This window comes from Podarcis liolepis (assembly GCF_965112155.1).
Source record: "Podarcis liolepis genome assembly, chromosome: 7".
Classification (NCBI taxonomy): domain Eukaryota; kingdom Metazoa; phylum Chordata; class Lepidosauria; order Squamata; family Lacertidae; genus Podarcis; species Podarcis liolepis.
Window position 1 is genome coordinate 36,442,648 of NC_139561.1, and position 15,174 is coordinate 36,457,821.

General features: G+C 40.6%; 1 protein-coding gene across 2 annotated transcripts in view; it reads left to right on the forward strand.

The window, feature by feature from the left end:
• TENT4B (terminal nucleotidyltransferase 4B) overlaps positions 1 to 14,663 on the forward strand; it is a 50,902-nt gene extending 36,239 nt beyond the window's left edge. The window contains exons 6-12 of one of the 2 annotated variants that reach the window (XM_083513629.1): positions 2,239 to 2,367; positions 3,467 to 3,680; positions 4,662 to 4,788; positions 4,900 to 5,003; positions 7,594 to 7,775; positions 10,177 to 10,341; positions 11,837 to 14,663. In XM_083513629.1, coding sequence (XP_083369755.1) covers positions 2,239 to 2,367; positions 3,467 to 3,680; positions 4,662 to 4,788; positions 4,900 to 5,003; positions 7,594 to 7,775; positions 10,177 to 10,341; positions 11,837 to 12,016 — 1,101 coding nt within the window. In that variant the 3' untranslated portion in view covers positions 12,017 to 14,663. The remainder of the gene's footprint in view (positions 1 to 2,238; positions 2,368 to 3,466; positions 3,681 to 4,661; positions 4,789 to 4,899; positions 5,004 to 7,593; positions 7,776 to 10,176; positions 10,342 to 11,836) is intronic. The other variant, XM_083513630.1, reaches the window with a different exon arrangement.
• The last annotated feature ends 511 nt before the right edge of the window (positions 14,664 to 15,174 follow it).

Here is a 15,174-nt window from a genome sequence, read left to right on the forward strand (position 1 = left end):
CAACAGATTTGAGGCACGTTCTTGAAAATTCAAGTTGTTTCTCCTCTCAATTTCTTAAAAAATACATTGTATTTCTGATGGTCTCCATATGTTGTTGGACTCCTTTCCCCCCCATCAGCCTCAGCAAGCCTGGCCAGTGGTTGGCATAGATGAAACTGTGCAGTCCAATAAAATCTTGAGAGCATCAGGTTGGAGAAGGATGCTGCTAGAAAACCTCATGCCAACCGTGTTTAAAAAAGTGAAAACAATGAAACATTTGAGAGGGCCAAAGCATTTATATAGGGTATCTCCAATGGTAGATTTGCTCTAGTAGAAGCTCTTGCAATCTGCCTGCCTTTCTCCAGGCCTTCCTACATTGTGTTGTTTCCCAAAAGCTTCTCCTGATTGTTTGAGAGCTCTCTGGTACAGTGTGATCTGTATTCTGGTGAAAAAGAAGCCATAAAATGGGAAATGGACTTAATCAGAGCCTGTGAGAAGTTGTATGGAAAGGATGGTGGTCCTGGGGTCAGACCATGAGGCGGGGTGAAGCAGCCACCTCAGGCGGCAAAAGCTCAAGCAGTTGCACCCCATCCGCCCCAGCCTTTTTGCTGCCACCGGAACACACACACCCCCGGCACAGTTTTGGGAAGAGGGAGGCGTCCTGGTGCATGACATTGCTGCTTGTCTTCCCCACCCTGGGAAACACCCCCTCATCTCAATGAGTTTTGGTAAGGGGGGCATTCTGACAGCAAAGAAGTGGTGGGATGGGCGGAGTGGCAGTAGCAGGGGGCAGGAGGTGGCACATTTCTGTTTCGCCTCAAGTGGCAAAACAGGACGGGCAGTCCTGCAACTACAACCAAGCTGAACCTGCCTGCATGCCAAGGCTATTCATAAAAGAATAGAAATGGAAGTGTTAGCTTTTAGTTTGCCAAAGTGGTCCTTAGCACTCTGGGGCTAGTAAGAAGGGTAGTAGAGTCCTACGAGAGGGGCAGGTGGGGCTTGTCAGCCTGGGAAGGTAGCCCATCTAGGAGAAGGACAGCTCTGATCCTAAACCTCCACTGCCTTGTGGGATATCTTCAGGAGAAGAAAATGCCAAGGAGTAGACCCTACACAAATCTGGAGTAGAGTCCCTAAGACGTTTGAATGGCGCCTTGTACGCCTCCTTCCAGCAACACATGCAGCTAAGCTGATGCCAAATGTATTGCTCTGCTTTCATTTGGACCACATCAGCAAGGCTGAGAGGGGCTTCTTATCATCTGGGCTGCCTAGCACCTCCTTACGCACTGCTCAAGCTTGCGTCCTGGGGAGGTCACTCCGGTGCTGCTAACACAGCGGTTTGACTTCAACCCCGGAGGCACACTCCATTGTCTCCCAAGACAGAACACCTGAGCCTGAATGGTGTTGCTCCTTGTTTTTAATTGTTATATCACTAGATGGCACCAGAGGATATGTGTGGACCTGTCTGTGTCTCTTCCCCAGTTAAAGTAGACTTTTTGAGCAGTCTTCCAGGTTATATTATTATTTATTACCAAATTTGATTGTACAATTAATGCAAGCGTTTGGTATTTCATACTATTTCCAGTGTAGAAAGCTCTTATGCCTTTAGCATTGGATGAGTTTCCAGAGGAGTTTTGTTTGCTATTAGACAGACAACAGGTTGTACCTTTTATGGTGTGTCTGAGAGTGCCTGTAAGGTGGCTTAGGGCAATAAGTATGAAGGCTGATTTCACATTTTGTCAGCAAACTGGAAGTTAATGTTCAGTGTGAGAAGGAATCTAGAAAACGAACCATACAGGCTTGTCCACTAGTCATGCTAGTCCATTATCTGTTGTTTCAGCAAGTAGCAAATCAGCAAATAAATTGGCAGGGCCTTTTTCTCTTGCAAGGTATGAGTACTTTGAACACCACTGAGTGACAGTTCACTTATTAAGCTGTCAATATCTGCTGAGATCACAGACCCATATTCTTTGTGGAATACAGTGGTAGCTCGTGTTAAGAACTTAATTCATTCCAGAGGTCCGTTCTGAACCTGAAACTGTTCTTAACCTGAGGTACCACTTTAGCTAATGAGGCCTCCTGCTGCTGCCGCGCCGCCAGAGCACGATTTCTGTTCTCATCCTGAAGCAAAGTTCTTAATCCGAGGTACTATTTCTGGGTTAGCGGAGTCTGTAACCTGAAGCGTCTGTAACCTGAAGTGTCTGTAACCTGAGGTACCACTGTAAATGGAAGTCTAATTCCCATCTCCTTTTTCTCCCACAGAAATATCCTGTATTGCCCTATCTAGTTTTAGTATTGAAACAGTTCTTGTTGCAGAGGGACCTGAATGAAGTGTTCACAGGTGGAATTGGATCTTATAGTCTTTTTTTAATGGCCGTCAGTTTTCTCCAGGTAAGTTGGGAGGAATTATGATATGCTAGGTCATGAATGGCCTTTCCCTTCTTTTAAGTGTAATATCACTTTAGGGTACACAACATTGTAGTCCACCCATTGGCTGTAATAAAATAATTACTATAAAATTGCATATAATGGAACTTAGTATGCTAACTAGTACTGCAGTTAAATTTTTTGGGGGTAGCAGAATAGCTCTGAAGTGTAATGAGCACTGCTCTAGTAATAGCAGTTCTAAAACATTCACTTGTTTAAACTAATTATTTGCTTTGAATTATTTTGTACCATTTCTGCCAGATGTTTTGGGGATATTTTTATCTGCAAACTAAAAAGGCAAAGACACATAAAGGAAAAGGGTGTGGAGGGAAGAAGACAGAGGAGGAAGAGCAGTGTGATAACATCAGAACAATGTGGTGAGGTAGCCTCACCCCAGATACGCCCATTCAGCTGCTATGATCTGCTGAACTACCACTGTTACGGGTGCTACATAATTCTTGTTCTGCATTTTGTTAGAAATTGATCTTTTATTGTGGCAACACTTAACAATTTGGAACTCCCTTCCTATTGACATCAGGCAGGTGTCTTCACTGCACTCCTTTCAGCATGCCTGCTTGTTTTTGTTTAGGAAAGCCTGTCCAGATATGTAGAATATTGACACGTGTTTTAGTCTGGTTTTGCATATCCCAGGTTCCAGCTTCAGCTCACTCACTATTCAGTGTGCTTCGCTCACAATCTGGTTAGGTCTTTTTCGTGTGTTAAGTGTGTATGTTGCAACTTTCCTTTTCAATCCTCCTTCAGAAGAATCCTGTGAAGGTTGATCATTTATTTTCTATTTTATAGATTTGGGGCAGGGGGCAGAGTAAGGTAATGACTTGCCCAGACTCCCACAGAGTCTGAGTGGAAGGCTTGGGGCATTTTGCATTGGAAATAATTGAGTGATGGGATATGTGCAAATCTTTTTGTGTTTTGTCCCCTGAGCCAGCTATTAAATTGGTTGATTCTTTAATTTCACTATTGATTTTAGTGTTTACATGGATTGTAAAGGAATCTGGAGATTTTTTAAAATCATTTTTTGTTTTTGTTCCCCCCCCCCCAATAGCTACATCCCAGAGAAGATGCTTGTACCCCCAACGCCAACTACGGTGTCCTTTTAATAGAATTTTTTGAATTATATGGGCGTCATTTCAATTACCTGAAAACAGGAATCCGAATAAAGGACGGTGGCTCATATGTGGCTAAGGATGAAGTGCAAAAGAATATGTTAGATGGCTATAGACCATCAATGTTGTATATTGAAGACCCACTGCAACCAGGTATTTGGGCTTTTCACTAGGCCATAGGAAAGTAAATAATTTCTATGGAGACTTTTAACCCAAGGATGCAACAAAGCAGCAGTAGTTCCTGAATTGTGTACAATCTAGTTTCAGGTGATTCCCAACAAATTGGGGGTCTAAATGGTACAAAATGTAGTAATATAAAACTGGTATTAAAAAATGATTTTATATCACAAATACGGGAAGACACCCGAAGACACCAAAACCTGCATTCCTGTACCCGTGAAAATCTACGAAAGCAAATATATATATATATATATATATATAACACAGATGACCCACAAGGATGACCCTAAGACCAAAATGTGTCTGAGTTTATTTTACAGTTGAGTAATTTCAGGTTATGTTTGTTTGGAATTGTTTATATTATATAGAGTTTTAGAGTTGAGTAATATATATACATAAGCCAAAAGTAATAGCACATATGTCTAAAAGTGACCCACCTTATATACACATGCTCACATATTTGTATACATACATACACACATGCTCTCTCTAGGTGTATAATGTGTGAAATTTGCAAATATCTATATTGTGTATTTTAATATATTGCCATTCCGTAGCTGCAGCTTGTACAGTAGAAGCTGGAAAGCAAAAAGCTGATGAATTATCTCTCTGTATATGTAGATGTAGATGTAGATGCATATCCCTCACCTTAAGGATCACTGAGGAAGACCATAAAGTCAAAAAGCATTTGGGATTGTTTTATTGAGTTGAATAATTTCAGGTTATGTTTTTAACTGTTTTTATATTTGTGATATAAAAGTGCAATATTTGTGTAATAAAATTGCTTATTACTTCATTTTGTATTATTGGGATATTTAGATCCCAGTTGATTGGTAAATTACCTTGTTTTGTTTTGTTGGGACTAATTTCCTTTTTGCAGTGTAAAATCATATTATATTCAGAGAAAATGTTTACCCATAACAATCACCCTAATGGATGTTTTCTTTTTTTAAGGTAATGATGTTGGCAGGAGTTCTTATGGTGCCATGCAAGTGAAACAGGCCTTTGATTATGCATATGTTGTTCTGAGCCATGCAGTATCGCCAATAGCTAAATATTATCCCAACAATGAAAGTGAAAGGTAAACATTATATGTCCCAAGTTGGATCCATTAGTGATGTCACTCTCCCCCCCCCCCCCCCCGTCCTTTAAAAATCCAGTTAACCTTTCCTTTCTCTTAAAATGTTCACAGTATATTAGGAAGAATTATCAGAGTAACACAAGAAGTCGCAACATACAGAGACTGGATATCAAAGCAATGGGGAATACAGAATAGCACAGAGACGTCATGCAATGGTAAGATTTTCCTATATGTAGGCTTGCAAAACCCTTGCAGCCAAAAGTTCACTTTAGATCCTGGCAGGGAGGCCTGTAATATAGGTATAAAAGCTTCTTCCTATTCAAGAAAGTTTGATTTGCATTATGGACAGTGGCACAAAAAGCTTCAGGCATAATGGAGCTTGCTTCTTAGTAAACATATATAAGATTGCATGAACAGATACAGAAAAGCAGAGGCAAGAAGCCTGCAAGCATAGGTTCATGATCAAGAGAGAAAAAGTTGACTTGATAACTGACTACTTTGGTAGAAAGAACACAGGGAGTAATAAATAGTGACATTCTCAAATAGAATAGAAGTTCCATAAGCAGTATAAGATACTTTGGGTTGTATCTGGCAGATTTTTTTCTCAAGAGTAGGCTTGCTGAAGTCAGCGGATGTGATTTAAGTCCATTAATTTGAGTGGGTCTACTTGAGTATGACATACGGTAGTTGGGAGTTCTCATTTTAAAACAAGTTGTTAACCCTCATGAGTTGCAGACTGAAATGTTGACAGCAGAATCTGCTGAAGGCTTGATCTGGCAGTAGTCCCTTCTGTTGTCATAACAAGTCAAAAAGAAAACCAAAGCTGCATAAACTTAAATTGGCCACTCACTAAATCAAGGCCTGCTATTCCCAGATATTCTGAACAGCATAAAGCCTGTATGGAAGCATGCAGACTCTGATGATCCAGACTAGGATATATTGAAAGCAGAGAACAGGAGGTAGAGGAGAAACTACAGTGTCAAAGATAGCTGAAAGAAGTGCAGTTGGCCATTCTTTTCAAACCACCTGTGGCTGATACCCTGTGCCCGTTTACTTAAAAGTAAGCCCCATTGAACACGGGAGTTGCTTCTAAGAAAACATGTTGTTGGGTTGCACTGGAGGGGTGAAAGAACTGTTGCAGGCAATTTACTAAATACTCCTATTCAGCAAAGGTTGCTTTGTTTTATTGATATAGACCTAGGCCCCAATTCTAAACACACTTACTAGATATAATGGAGTTTGCTTCTGAATAAATGTGTGTAAGATTGCACTGATGGACACAGAGAAGCAGGATGGAGAAACCTGCAAGGAAAAGAAAAATCATGGTCCAGAGAGACCAGAAAGGTTATTTGATAGCTGACTACAGTGGTGCCCCGCAAGACGAATGCCTTGCAAGACGGGAAACCCGCTAGACGAAAGGGTTTTCCGTTTTGGAGGTGCTTCGCAAAATGAATTTCCTATGGACTTGCTTCGCAATACAACAATGCCTTGCGAGTTCCTGCGGGTTTTTTTTTTCCTTCCCCCCTCCCTTTTTCTAAGCCGCTTATCAGCTGAGCCGATCAGCAGATAAGCCGCTAAAAGCCACTAATAGCGCTAATACGCTAATCCGTCAATGGGCTTGCTTCGCAAGACGAAAAAACCGCTAGACGAAGAGAATCACAGAACGGATTCTTTTCGTCTTGTGAGGCACCACTGTATTTCAATGTAAAGAACTGAGGAATAAAAATAAAAATGAATTGAGATAAATGATCATATCTATACCTTGACAGAGAGTCCCTGTTCTATACAGCATGTGTCAAAACATGAGTCTCTGAGGAGTGTGTGTTTCTGGTTACAGAGATAATGCCTTTCTCCCAGGAGTAGTATGTGTTATAGAGAACCACTCTGCCAAAGAGTTGTTTGTGCAAATCATGGATTTTAACAGAGGTTTTGGCAAATTCTTTTCACATAGCATTAACTGAAAAGTTCCATGTCTGTAATTGGCACTTGGAGCACTGTGTCTCTGACAGCAATCTTTGTTACGTCATTTATTAGTACCCATAAATACTTTATGCAACTTTCCCAAAAGCTCAAAAGTAGTGTACAACCAGCAAAAATGCTCCCAAGTTTTAAAGTTTAAAACGACAACATTTCACTTAGCTTTCCATCATGTCATCCTCTTTCAGTTATGCTATGCCAGCCTTGGTGTGTCTTTAATGTAGCAAATCTTATTAATCTGTCCTGCCTTGCACAAGCTCTGTCAGGATGAAGCAAAGTTAGATCAGACCAATGCTTCAACTAAATACCCCCCAATCCAGCTAAAGTTAGTAATGAAGAAATCCCTTGGGGAGTAACAGATCTACATTAGTTGTGTTCATTGTGTTAACACTGGTTTCAGTAGTACATAGACATGACAGAGTTATTTGGTTAAAAGCCACGGTCTCAGATATGACTGGATTGCTGCCCTGAATGCCATTTAACACCTATTGTCATTCAGGGCTTTGAAACAAATTAAACCCGTCTTGCATTTCATTTTTGCACTAAATGCATCTCAGCTGCAAGCATGATGCAAAAGTGGAAACTGATTTCCTTTACAACCCATTGTTGGTCTGAGAAGGGAGCACAGTGTGTGTTCATCTAACACAGGAGTGGGGAACTTGTGGCCCTCCTTATGCTGCTGGTGTACATTTTCCCCCAGACTATTCACCATGCTGGGTGGGGCTGGACCACATATTCCCTGGAATCCAAAACACTCTATACTGTTGTGAGCAACTTCGTTGTTGTGAAAGAATGCTTATGTGCTCACTATTCTGTACTTTTTAACAGGTAATGGGGTGACCTTGATAGACAACCAGCAGTTGGACAAATGCAACAATAATCTTTCCGAAGGGAATGAATCACTAGGGAAACCTAGAAGTAAAACAGAGACACCAAGCAAACACTCATCAAATTCTTCATCAGGCCCTTTATCATCGTCATCTTCTACACTCTCCAGCTCCAGCGACGTAGTAAGTATCATGCCCTGGTCACTGTCCCATTGGATTATTGTAATGCACACTAGCTTCCTTTGAAGCAGTGTAGTTACCCCAGCTGGTCCAGAATATAGCAGCCAAACTATTGTCTGGAGCTATATGGAAGGCCATATTATGTAATTCTTGTGTTGTCGTCATTGGCCACTGTTTCCGGGCTCAGTTTGAAGTGCTGTGGCTCTGGTCTTTTAAAATAAAAACCTACGTTGTCAGGGAACATGGTATCTTGGGAATTGCCTTGTCCCATATGAACCCATTCAGAAACATTGCTCGTTTTCTGAGGCCCCCCTTGTGGTACCACCGCTGGCAGAAGTTCAATTAATGGGAGCAAGAAAAATGACCTTTTAAAATTGTGGCATCCAGGTTATGCAATGGCTTCCCCATAGAAATGTGCCCACCCCTCCAGGAACACCAGCTTTTAAAAGGGCTCTAAAGACAGCCCTGGTTGAAGGGACATTTTAGTTAAAGATTTCAGACTTGGATAAGTTATTCCTTTTGTCTGTTTTGTATTGTTCTAATAGTCTTTTTTATAGTAGTATCCCCCCCCCCCTTTGCTGCTTTGTCTTCATGCAGAGAAAGGCAGAATCAAACTGCTTTGCTCAGGAAAACTCCCTCCCTCCACCACAAAGTTGTTTTGTGTATTTAGGGATGGGCAGCTTTGAATTTTCCTTGCCTCAAACAATATCCTTATAGCAAACAGTTTAAAAACGAAACAAAATTGTGAAGAGTTGCAAAAGGATATTTGTTTGCACCCAGTTATAAACTCATTCTTATCTTTTAGCTCCCGAAGGCTGTGCTTACATTATCAATTAAAACAAAACATAATAAAAAAATGAGATACAAACCTGTGAGAGGGGCAAAAAAGCATAGGACAGTTCTAAAGTTTGGCAAAACAGAAAAGCATGTAGCGAATTAATAAAAAGCCAAGGCGAAGGCTAGTAGTCTGCCTTCTTCAGAAGAAGTTCTGAAATCTGGATGCCATAGTCAAAAACGCCATTCTGCCAGTCCCAGCCACCTAAACCTCCAAGGCAGTGGGAGATGGAACATGGCAGTCCTCTGAGAAGAGTGCAGAGGGTGGTTAGTGACGCCGGGGTTTATATGAGTCTGATCTTCAAGGAACATAAGTTTTAAAATGAAACAAAACCATACAGAGCAAGCACCTCTAAGCATACTTTAAAGCAGCACTTTTGTTCATGCAGCCCAGCGATTATAGCAATATCTGCTTTTCTATTTTATGTTCTTAGAAACTATATATGTTAGTTTCAGTGGATGCCCTAAAATTTGGTGAGCGTTGATTGCTCACATGGGAATTCCAAAAACCACAAGATGGAAGTTTAAAATGTCCAGAAAGGGATATACTTTCCCCTACTACTCATACAGTAGTGAACGCTCGCAATAATTAGGCAATTGTCAGGATTCCCTGGTGTACCCTTGCACACACTTAGCATCTCCCGGACTGTGATGCTTGTACTTCTCAATCTGGTTTCAATACGATGCTTTTGCTTTCTGTCGTTTGGGTTTGATATAAGCAGCATGTGCTTGTACAGCTGCACTTGTAACTGGCAAGGCATATAGCTCACCAGCCGTGTATGGTGGCCCAACAGAGACTAGGTGATTCTCCAGCTTTCACTGCCTGGGACAAAAAACCAACCCAATGGATGCTGAAGCTCCCAGCAGCCCTTAGTACATTGCTGGTGGGTCAGTAGTTGTGCAGGCCTAGCCTTCTAGATCTGGGTTTCCTGGAAAGTGTATTGGCATCTGCAGGATATGAAAGAAATTTATGTTTGTATAGGACCTGCCTCCTTAGGCATTCCTGGTGCCAGACATGAGCCAAAATGATCAGGACAGTAAATATTTGCCAGACTTGCATTAGCCTCTGAGATAATTAAAAAGAGGGGAAACGGTGTATGAGTTGGGATTGTCTTAAAGAGCTCTCTCTCCTCTAGCCTCATGGCTTCCATAGAAGCAGATTCTCCAGAAAATGCAAAAAGAGCTAATTCCTTAGGCCTCTCTAACATGATAAAAGCGAGTTACATAAAGAAAAGGCGGGGAAGTATTGCATTTTATGCAGCTGTTGGTGGGTCTAAAATAATTAGATGGATGCTTGCATCAATCCAGCATTTTAAAAGCTCATTTTTGTGGAGAATATTTGCATAGTACATACATGAAATGTGATTTGGGAACATTCCCTTGGTACACATGTGATTCTCATAGGTCACTGGATCTGGGAGCAATAAAGGGCCCTTATCGCGTCTTATTTTTGAGAGCAGTAGTCCCTTACCTGGTTGTAGTTTTGAAGGTGCTGACCATCTGAAAGAACTGGCCTCTCCTGTCTTTCCCCTTAACTGACATGTTCCTGCTGATGCCTGTTTCCCAACAGGAGTCTGATGGAACACCATGCAAAACCTCTAAACAGCTGGGCTGCCGCCAAACTACAGCAAACAGAATGGCTACTCAGGACATATCACTGGGATCCACGCAGTTGAGTGGGAAAATACCAAGTGGCCAAACAGTGAATGCATCCAGTGTTGTAAACAAGTCCCAGGTTGGTAGGGCATTGGGCTCAATCACCTTGGTCCCCTTCCTTCTTCCACTGCCAGCATTACTATCCTTAAGTGGCATCCCCACCCCGCCCGGGATTTCAGTACAGCATTTTGTTGCTTGCAGAAATTCTGTAACCTCAGGCTTACACAAGCTAGCATATTTTCCCATGAGGTTGACATCTGGAGGGATGGGGTCTCTTCCCTCTGCCCCTGCCTCTTCAGAGATTGATGGTAATGAGGAGGCTACTAAAATAAGACTTCTCCAGCAATAGGAAAGGGATCTATAAAAGGGGTTTCAGTGGTCACAGAAGAAATGTAGAGAAGTACATTTTTAGGCCATCGTTCTGAGCAAATGTCTGTCCAGAGCGACGTACAATTGAAACCTAAGATAAAAAATAGTGCAAAATTAAAAACTCTAAAAGCTCAGCTATTGTAAGTCATCAGCACCTGACACAGAATGTTCTGCGTATATGCTTTGAATTGTTATGATGTGTTCACACACATTTTATGGGGTACCTATGTAACATCCTAAAACGGTTGCCTTATTTGCTTCTTCAGTTTTTTCTAGGCCACAGAGAATCAAACGTATTTTGGGATCAATGGAACAGTAACACAGTCTCCGCAGGTGTAGATCTCCTTAGGGCTGTTGCGTATTTTTATTTAGAGGTGTTGTTTTGACAAGTGCAATGGTGCATTAGGGTGAGGCTATTGTCATTCACCTATACCACAGCATACCTTCATTGAGATTCCTGCATTGCAGGGCATTGAGCTAGAAAGATGACCCCTAGGGGGTCTCTTCCAACTCTATGATTCTGTGATTATCTTTCCAGTGAACATCGTTTTAGCTGTGTATTTTTTTCCAATCAAGTAGCTATGTTAATTACTACTTATTCGCCTATATTTTTTTAAAATATTTGATGGCGCAATAGCACAGAAATGAAAATGCATTTTCTAGAAATTATTTTAAAGGGATTAAAAAACACTGCCTTTTGCATCTTTCCTGTCAGTGCCATGCCATTTTATCTTTAAAATGTGGGTGTGCTTTTGCTCTTCCTCCTCCTCTTTTTTAAACATGATTGGAGTAGTTGCACAATAGTGCTGAGATTTTGAAAACTCCAAGCCAAAATTTTAGACATCACTTTTAACAATTGGTCAGTAGTTCAAAAAATGGCATTTTCCCACTAGCTTGAATAGCAAGTAATTGAGGTGCGTTCAAAGAGATTCTATATACCCCCGAAGGGTGAGAAGTCTGTTGAGATTCCGTATGTAGCTTATAATGCAAGATTAATTATAAAGCTGCTACTAGCTGCTAGTTTGGAGTAGCCCTGGAAACTTCACATAAACCTTCCTGATCTGTATGTGACTTCATTCCTTGTGTGAAGCACCATGGGCCGCTTGCCTCTCCGCTCATGTAACTGTGGCTCATGTGTTGCGAGAGCAAACGACCTGTACGTAGCGAGGGTGCTCACACTGGCTTTCTCGTCTTCTTCTTTGCAGCACGGATCCACGAGGTTATTCCGCACTTCTTCCAACAAAGGCTTCCAGGGTCCAGCAAATTCAAGCCATGGCACCTCGGTCATGAACAAACAGCACCAAGGCAGCAAATCACACCAGTTTTTCCACGGCAAAAAGAGGAAACACAAGAGGGACGTGGTCCTTCCAGACCTTTGTAGATAGTTCTCCTATCTGACAATTTTGACTGTTCTTCTGTGTGCAATGATCTCTCTCATGCTACAAGAGTAAGTTGGGACAGTGAATCCCCAGACCTCATCTGGAGTCTCAAAAGACTATGGGAACGTTGATTAGCAACGCATTTTAGTTTTTATTTTTTCCAGCTCGCCACGGAACAGATCATGAAGACTGATAACGGCAAAAGGGGGGGAGGGAGGAGGGAGCAGCAAAAGGCCACTTATGTGGCAAGTTATATGCTACCACAGGGTTGTTTAGGATATAAAAGCTTGAATGTAAAATAAATATTTCCCATCAGCTTTTATGCTGACCTGTAGGGGGGGTAGTATTCAGTGTGTTTAAGGGGTTGGTAATGAACTAAAATAAAAGGATAAAAAAGTGAAAAAAAATACTATATTTTGAGGGAAGCCCAAAGTTCAAAGGAGAGTGAGTAAATTCACGCATGATAATTTTTAAATTATTTTTGCATATATTTACCATTTTATTGTGTATCTATAGACGACCATATAGGAAAACTGACATTTGTAATAGTGGATTTGTTAATACTTTTTACATAACATTGCCATTTAAATTGTAGAAACATCCCCCTCCTTTTCCCTCAGGACTAGCTTAAAAATAATAATAATCTGAACTGTCAGCTGAACATCGGACAACGTAGTGAGTTATATGGCTCAGAAATTGTGGTGTGCTTCCCCCACCCCCCCTTAGCATTGAAATGATTTAATAGCACATTTATGTGTCTGTACATGTTGCTTCTCTGAAGGAAAAAAGGCAGATAAGATGCAGGGGCACAAAGACTTGTTTATAAAGTGTAAAAAATGCATCATGTGTCAACTTGGAGCTTGTATTTCCTCTCGCACGAGTGGAAAATGAACTCTTCACCTTCTTTCTGATGTGCCATCTTCTCAGGCAAAAAGGGTTATTCCAGGTTAGTTTTCATCAGAAACCTTAGGGTTTTTTATTATTATTTGATAGGAAACCAAGCTACTTGAGGGGGGGCAGGGAAGGAAGCACTTTGCTACATGAAGGAAAACATCTCAAGTTCATTGGTGATGTCTACAGTTTGGGACCTCCTCTAAACCTTATGTCTTTTTTTGTGCCTTCATCCCCATTTTTTTTCTCCTTTACCTTGCAACTTTGTATCTTTTTCTTAAAAAAAAAACAAAACTTGAGAAATGGAACTGTTAAGGCAGTTGGAAAAAAAATAATCCCTTGTTATCTCATTCCTTTTTCGGTATATTTTTAAATCCACTCAAAGAATTAAACGGTCTTCAATAATGGAAATAAATTTGTATTGCTGTCTAAAGAGCTGAAACCTTTTTCATATCCAAGTACTTCTTTGTCAAAAATCTCCCACCCCCACCTTTTAAAAACATTTGAACATTTCCTAAGCTCAGCCATGCTGTGGGTTTTAAGACTGACAAGAAGTTCATGCGATGAGTGCAAAATGGGACATGTAGGTTTGTAGTCACTTGCATTGTTTGCAAAAAGGATTTGGAGCACTTTAATTGATAGAATGTAAAGTGACTTTTACTGTAACATTTTTCTTTGAAGAGGAAAGTGTGTTTGCGTGAGTGAGTGAGTGAGTGAGTGAGTGTGTGTATTCAGTATGTAAGACTGTGTTCAGTGTATCCAGTCTGGAGAATGATGATGATCCTTTTATGAGGAATAATATTAGCTTTTAGATGTTTTCTTTTATAATTGCAGACCAACTTGACCTTTAATAAGCACTGATCTAGTGCAAAAGCTTTTTAAGTAAAATAATGCAAAACGACCAAAAACTGTCATCACTGAAAACTTAATAAAACACACACTCTTGATGGTAAAGCATTTATTTAACTTCCAAGGAAATGGAGGAGGGAAACACAACCTAGCCCACCCTGATGCTCAAAAACACTAAGCTTAAAGGAAAAAGAATGTTAACCTGTCAATGTTTTCAATTTTAGATCCATATTCTGTTCTGATCAGTTTTTATCAACAATATTTTTGTTACTATAATTTGCTGCAAGTACATTATGCATTATTGAAAAGTATTTATTTTGAATTTTAAAAATGTTTTATAACTGTGTAGGCCTACCTTCACTGCTTTGGGAACAAATTCTAAATTATAGTAATCCAGTATTACTAGCTGCTGTTATCAAACGCTGTTACAAATGTGTAATACATCGATCTGTATTACTTAACCACACTGAAGGGTTGTTGTTATTATTTTTATCATTATTTAATTTTTCTTCTTCAAAGAATCACCCTCATTGTTGGAAACAAATGTTCTGTCGGGATGCAGAGTTTGGTGTTCCAATAAGCATGTGATTATTTTAATGTGGTGGTAGCGGGAAGATAATCTTGATTCCGTTGGGAATCTTAGGTTTGCCTCAATTTATGGTTTTCATAAATTTTAATGGAAAATTAGCTTTTCCTGGACTGCTCGAGTTTCATTTTGTAAACAGTATATTTCTTAACAGAAGACAACATCGAAGAAAAAAAAGCATGAAGGAGAAATTGAGGTATTTACTTTGCCTCAGATTACCAGCATTGTATTCATGAAACACTGTATGTCTAAGCAAAACTTTTATTTAAACTGGACAGTTGAACTGTTCGCCTTTTTCAATCTGAAGTAAAAAGAAAATAGCTTCGAGTTTTGCCTGCTCATTTATCTTGTACATTTCATCTCTGTATTCAACTCAAGGCTAATTCCTTTTTTGAGTTTGAATACTTTTTGTGAACATTTTGTGGAAATATATATAGATATAAAATAAATGTTTAAACACCCACATTTTTAAAAATCATTCGTGACATCCATTTTCTTTTGAAAGGCATGCAATTCCACTCCCACCCCCACCCCATATCCACATGCGCACAATCTCCAGCCCCCCACTGCAAACTCCAAATGGCCAGACTACATAGGAGCATAGGAACACTGAACGAGACTTGGCTGGCCTGTATAGCTCAGCGTTGTCCACAGTGACTAGCAGTCCTACCTGGAGATGGCACCTTCTGCATGCAGAGCAGATGCACTGCCACTGAGCTATGGACCTTGCCCTAAAGACTACACAATAGTGGTGGTAAAGTTGGGGCTGAGGGATGGCATGGAACAATCCCAGGAGTTGAGTGGCAGCCGATCCCCTGGGCGTGAGTCCTGAGACTGT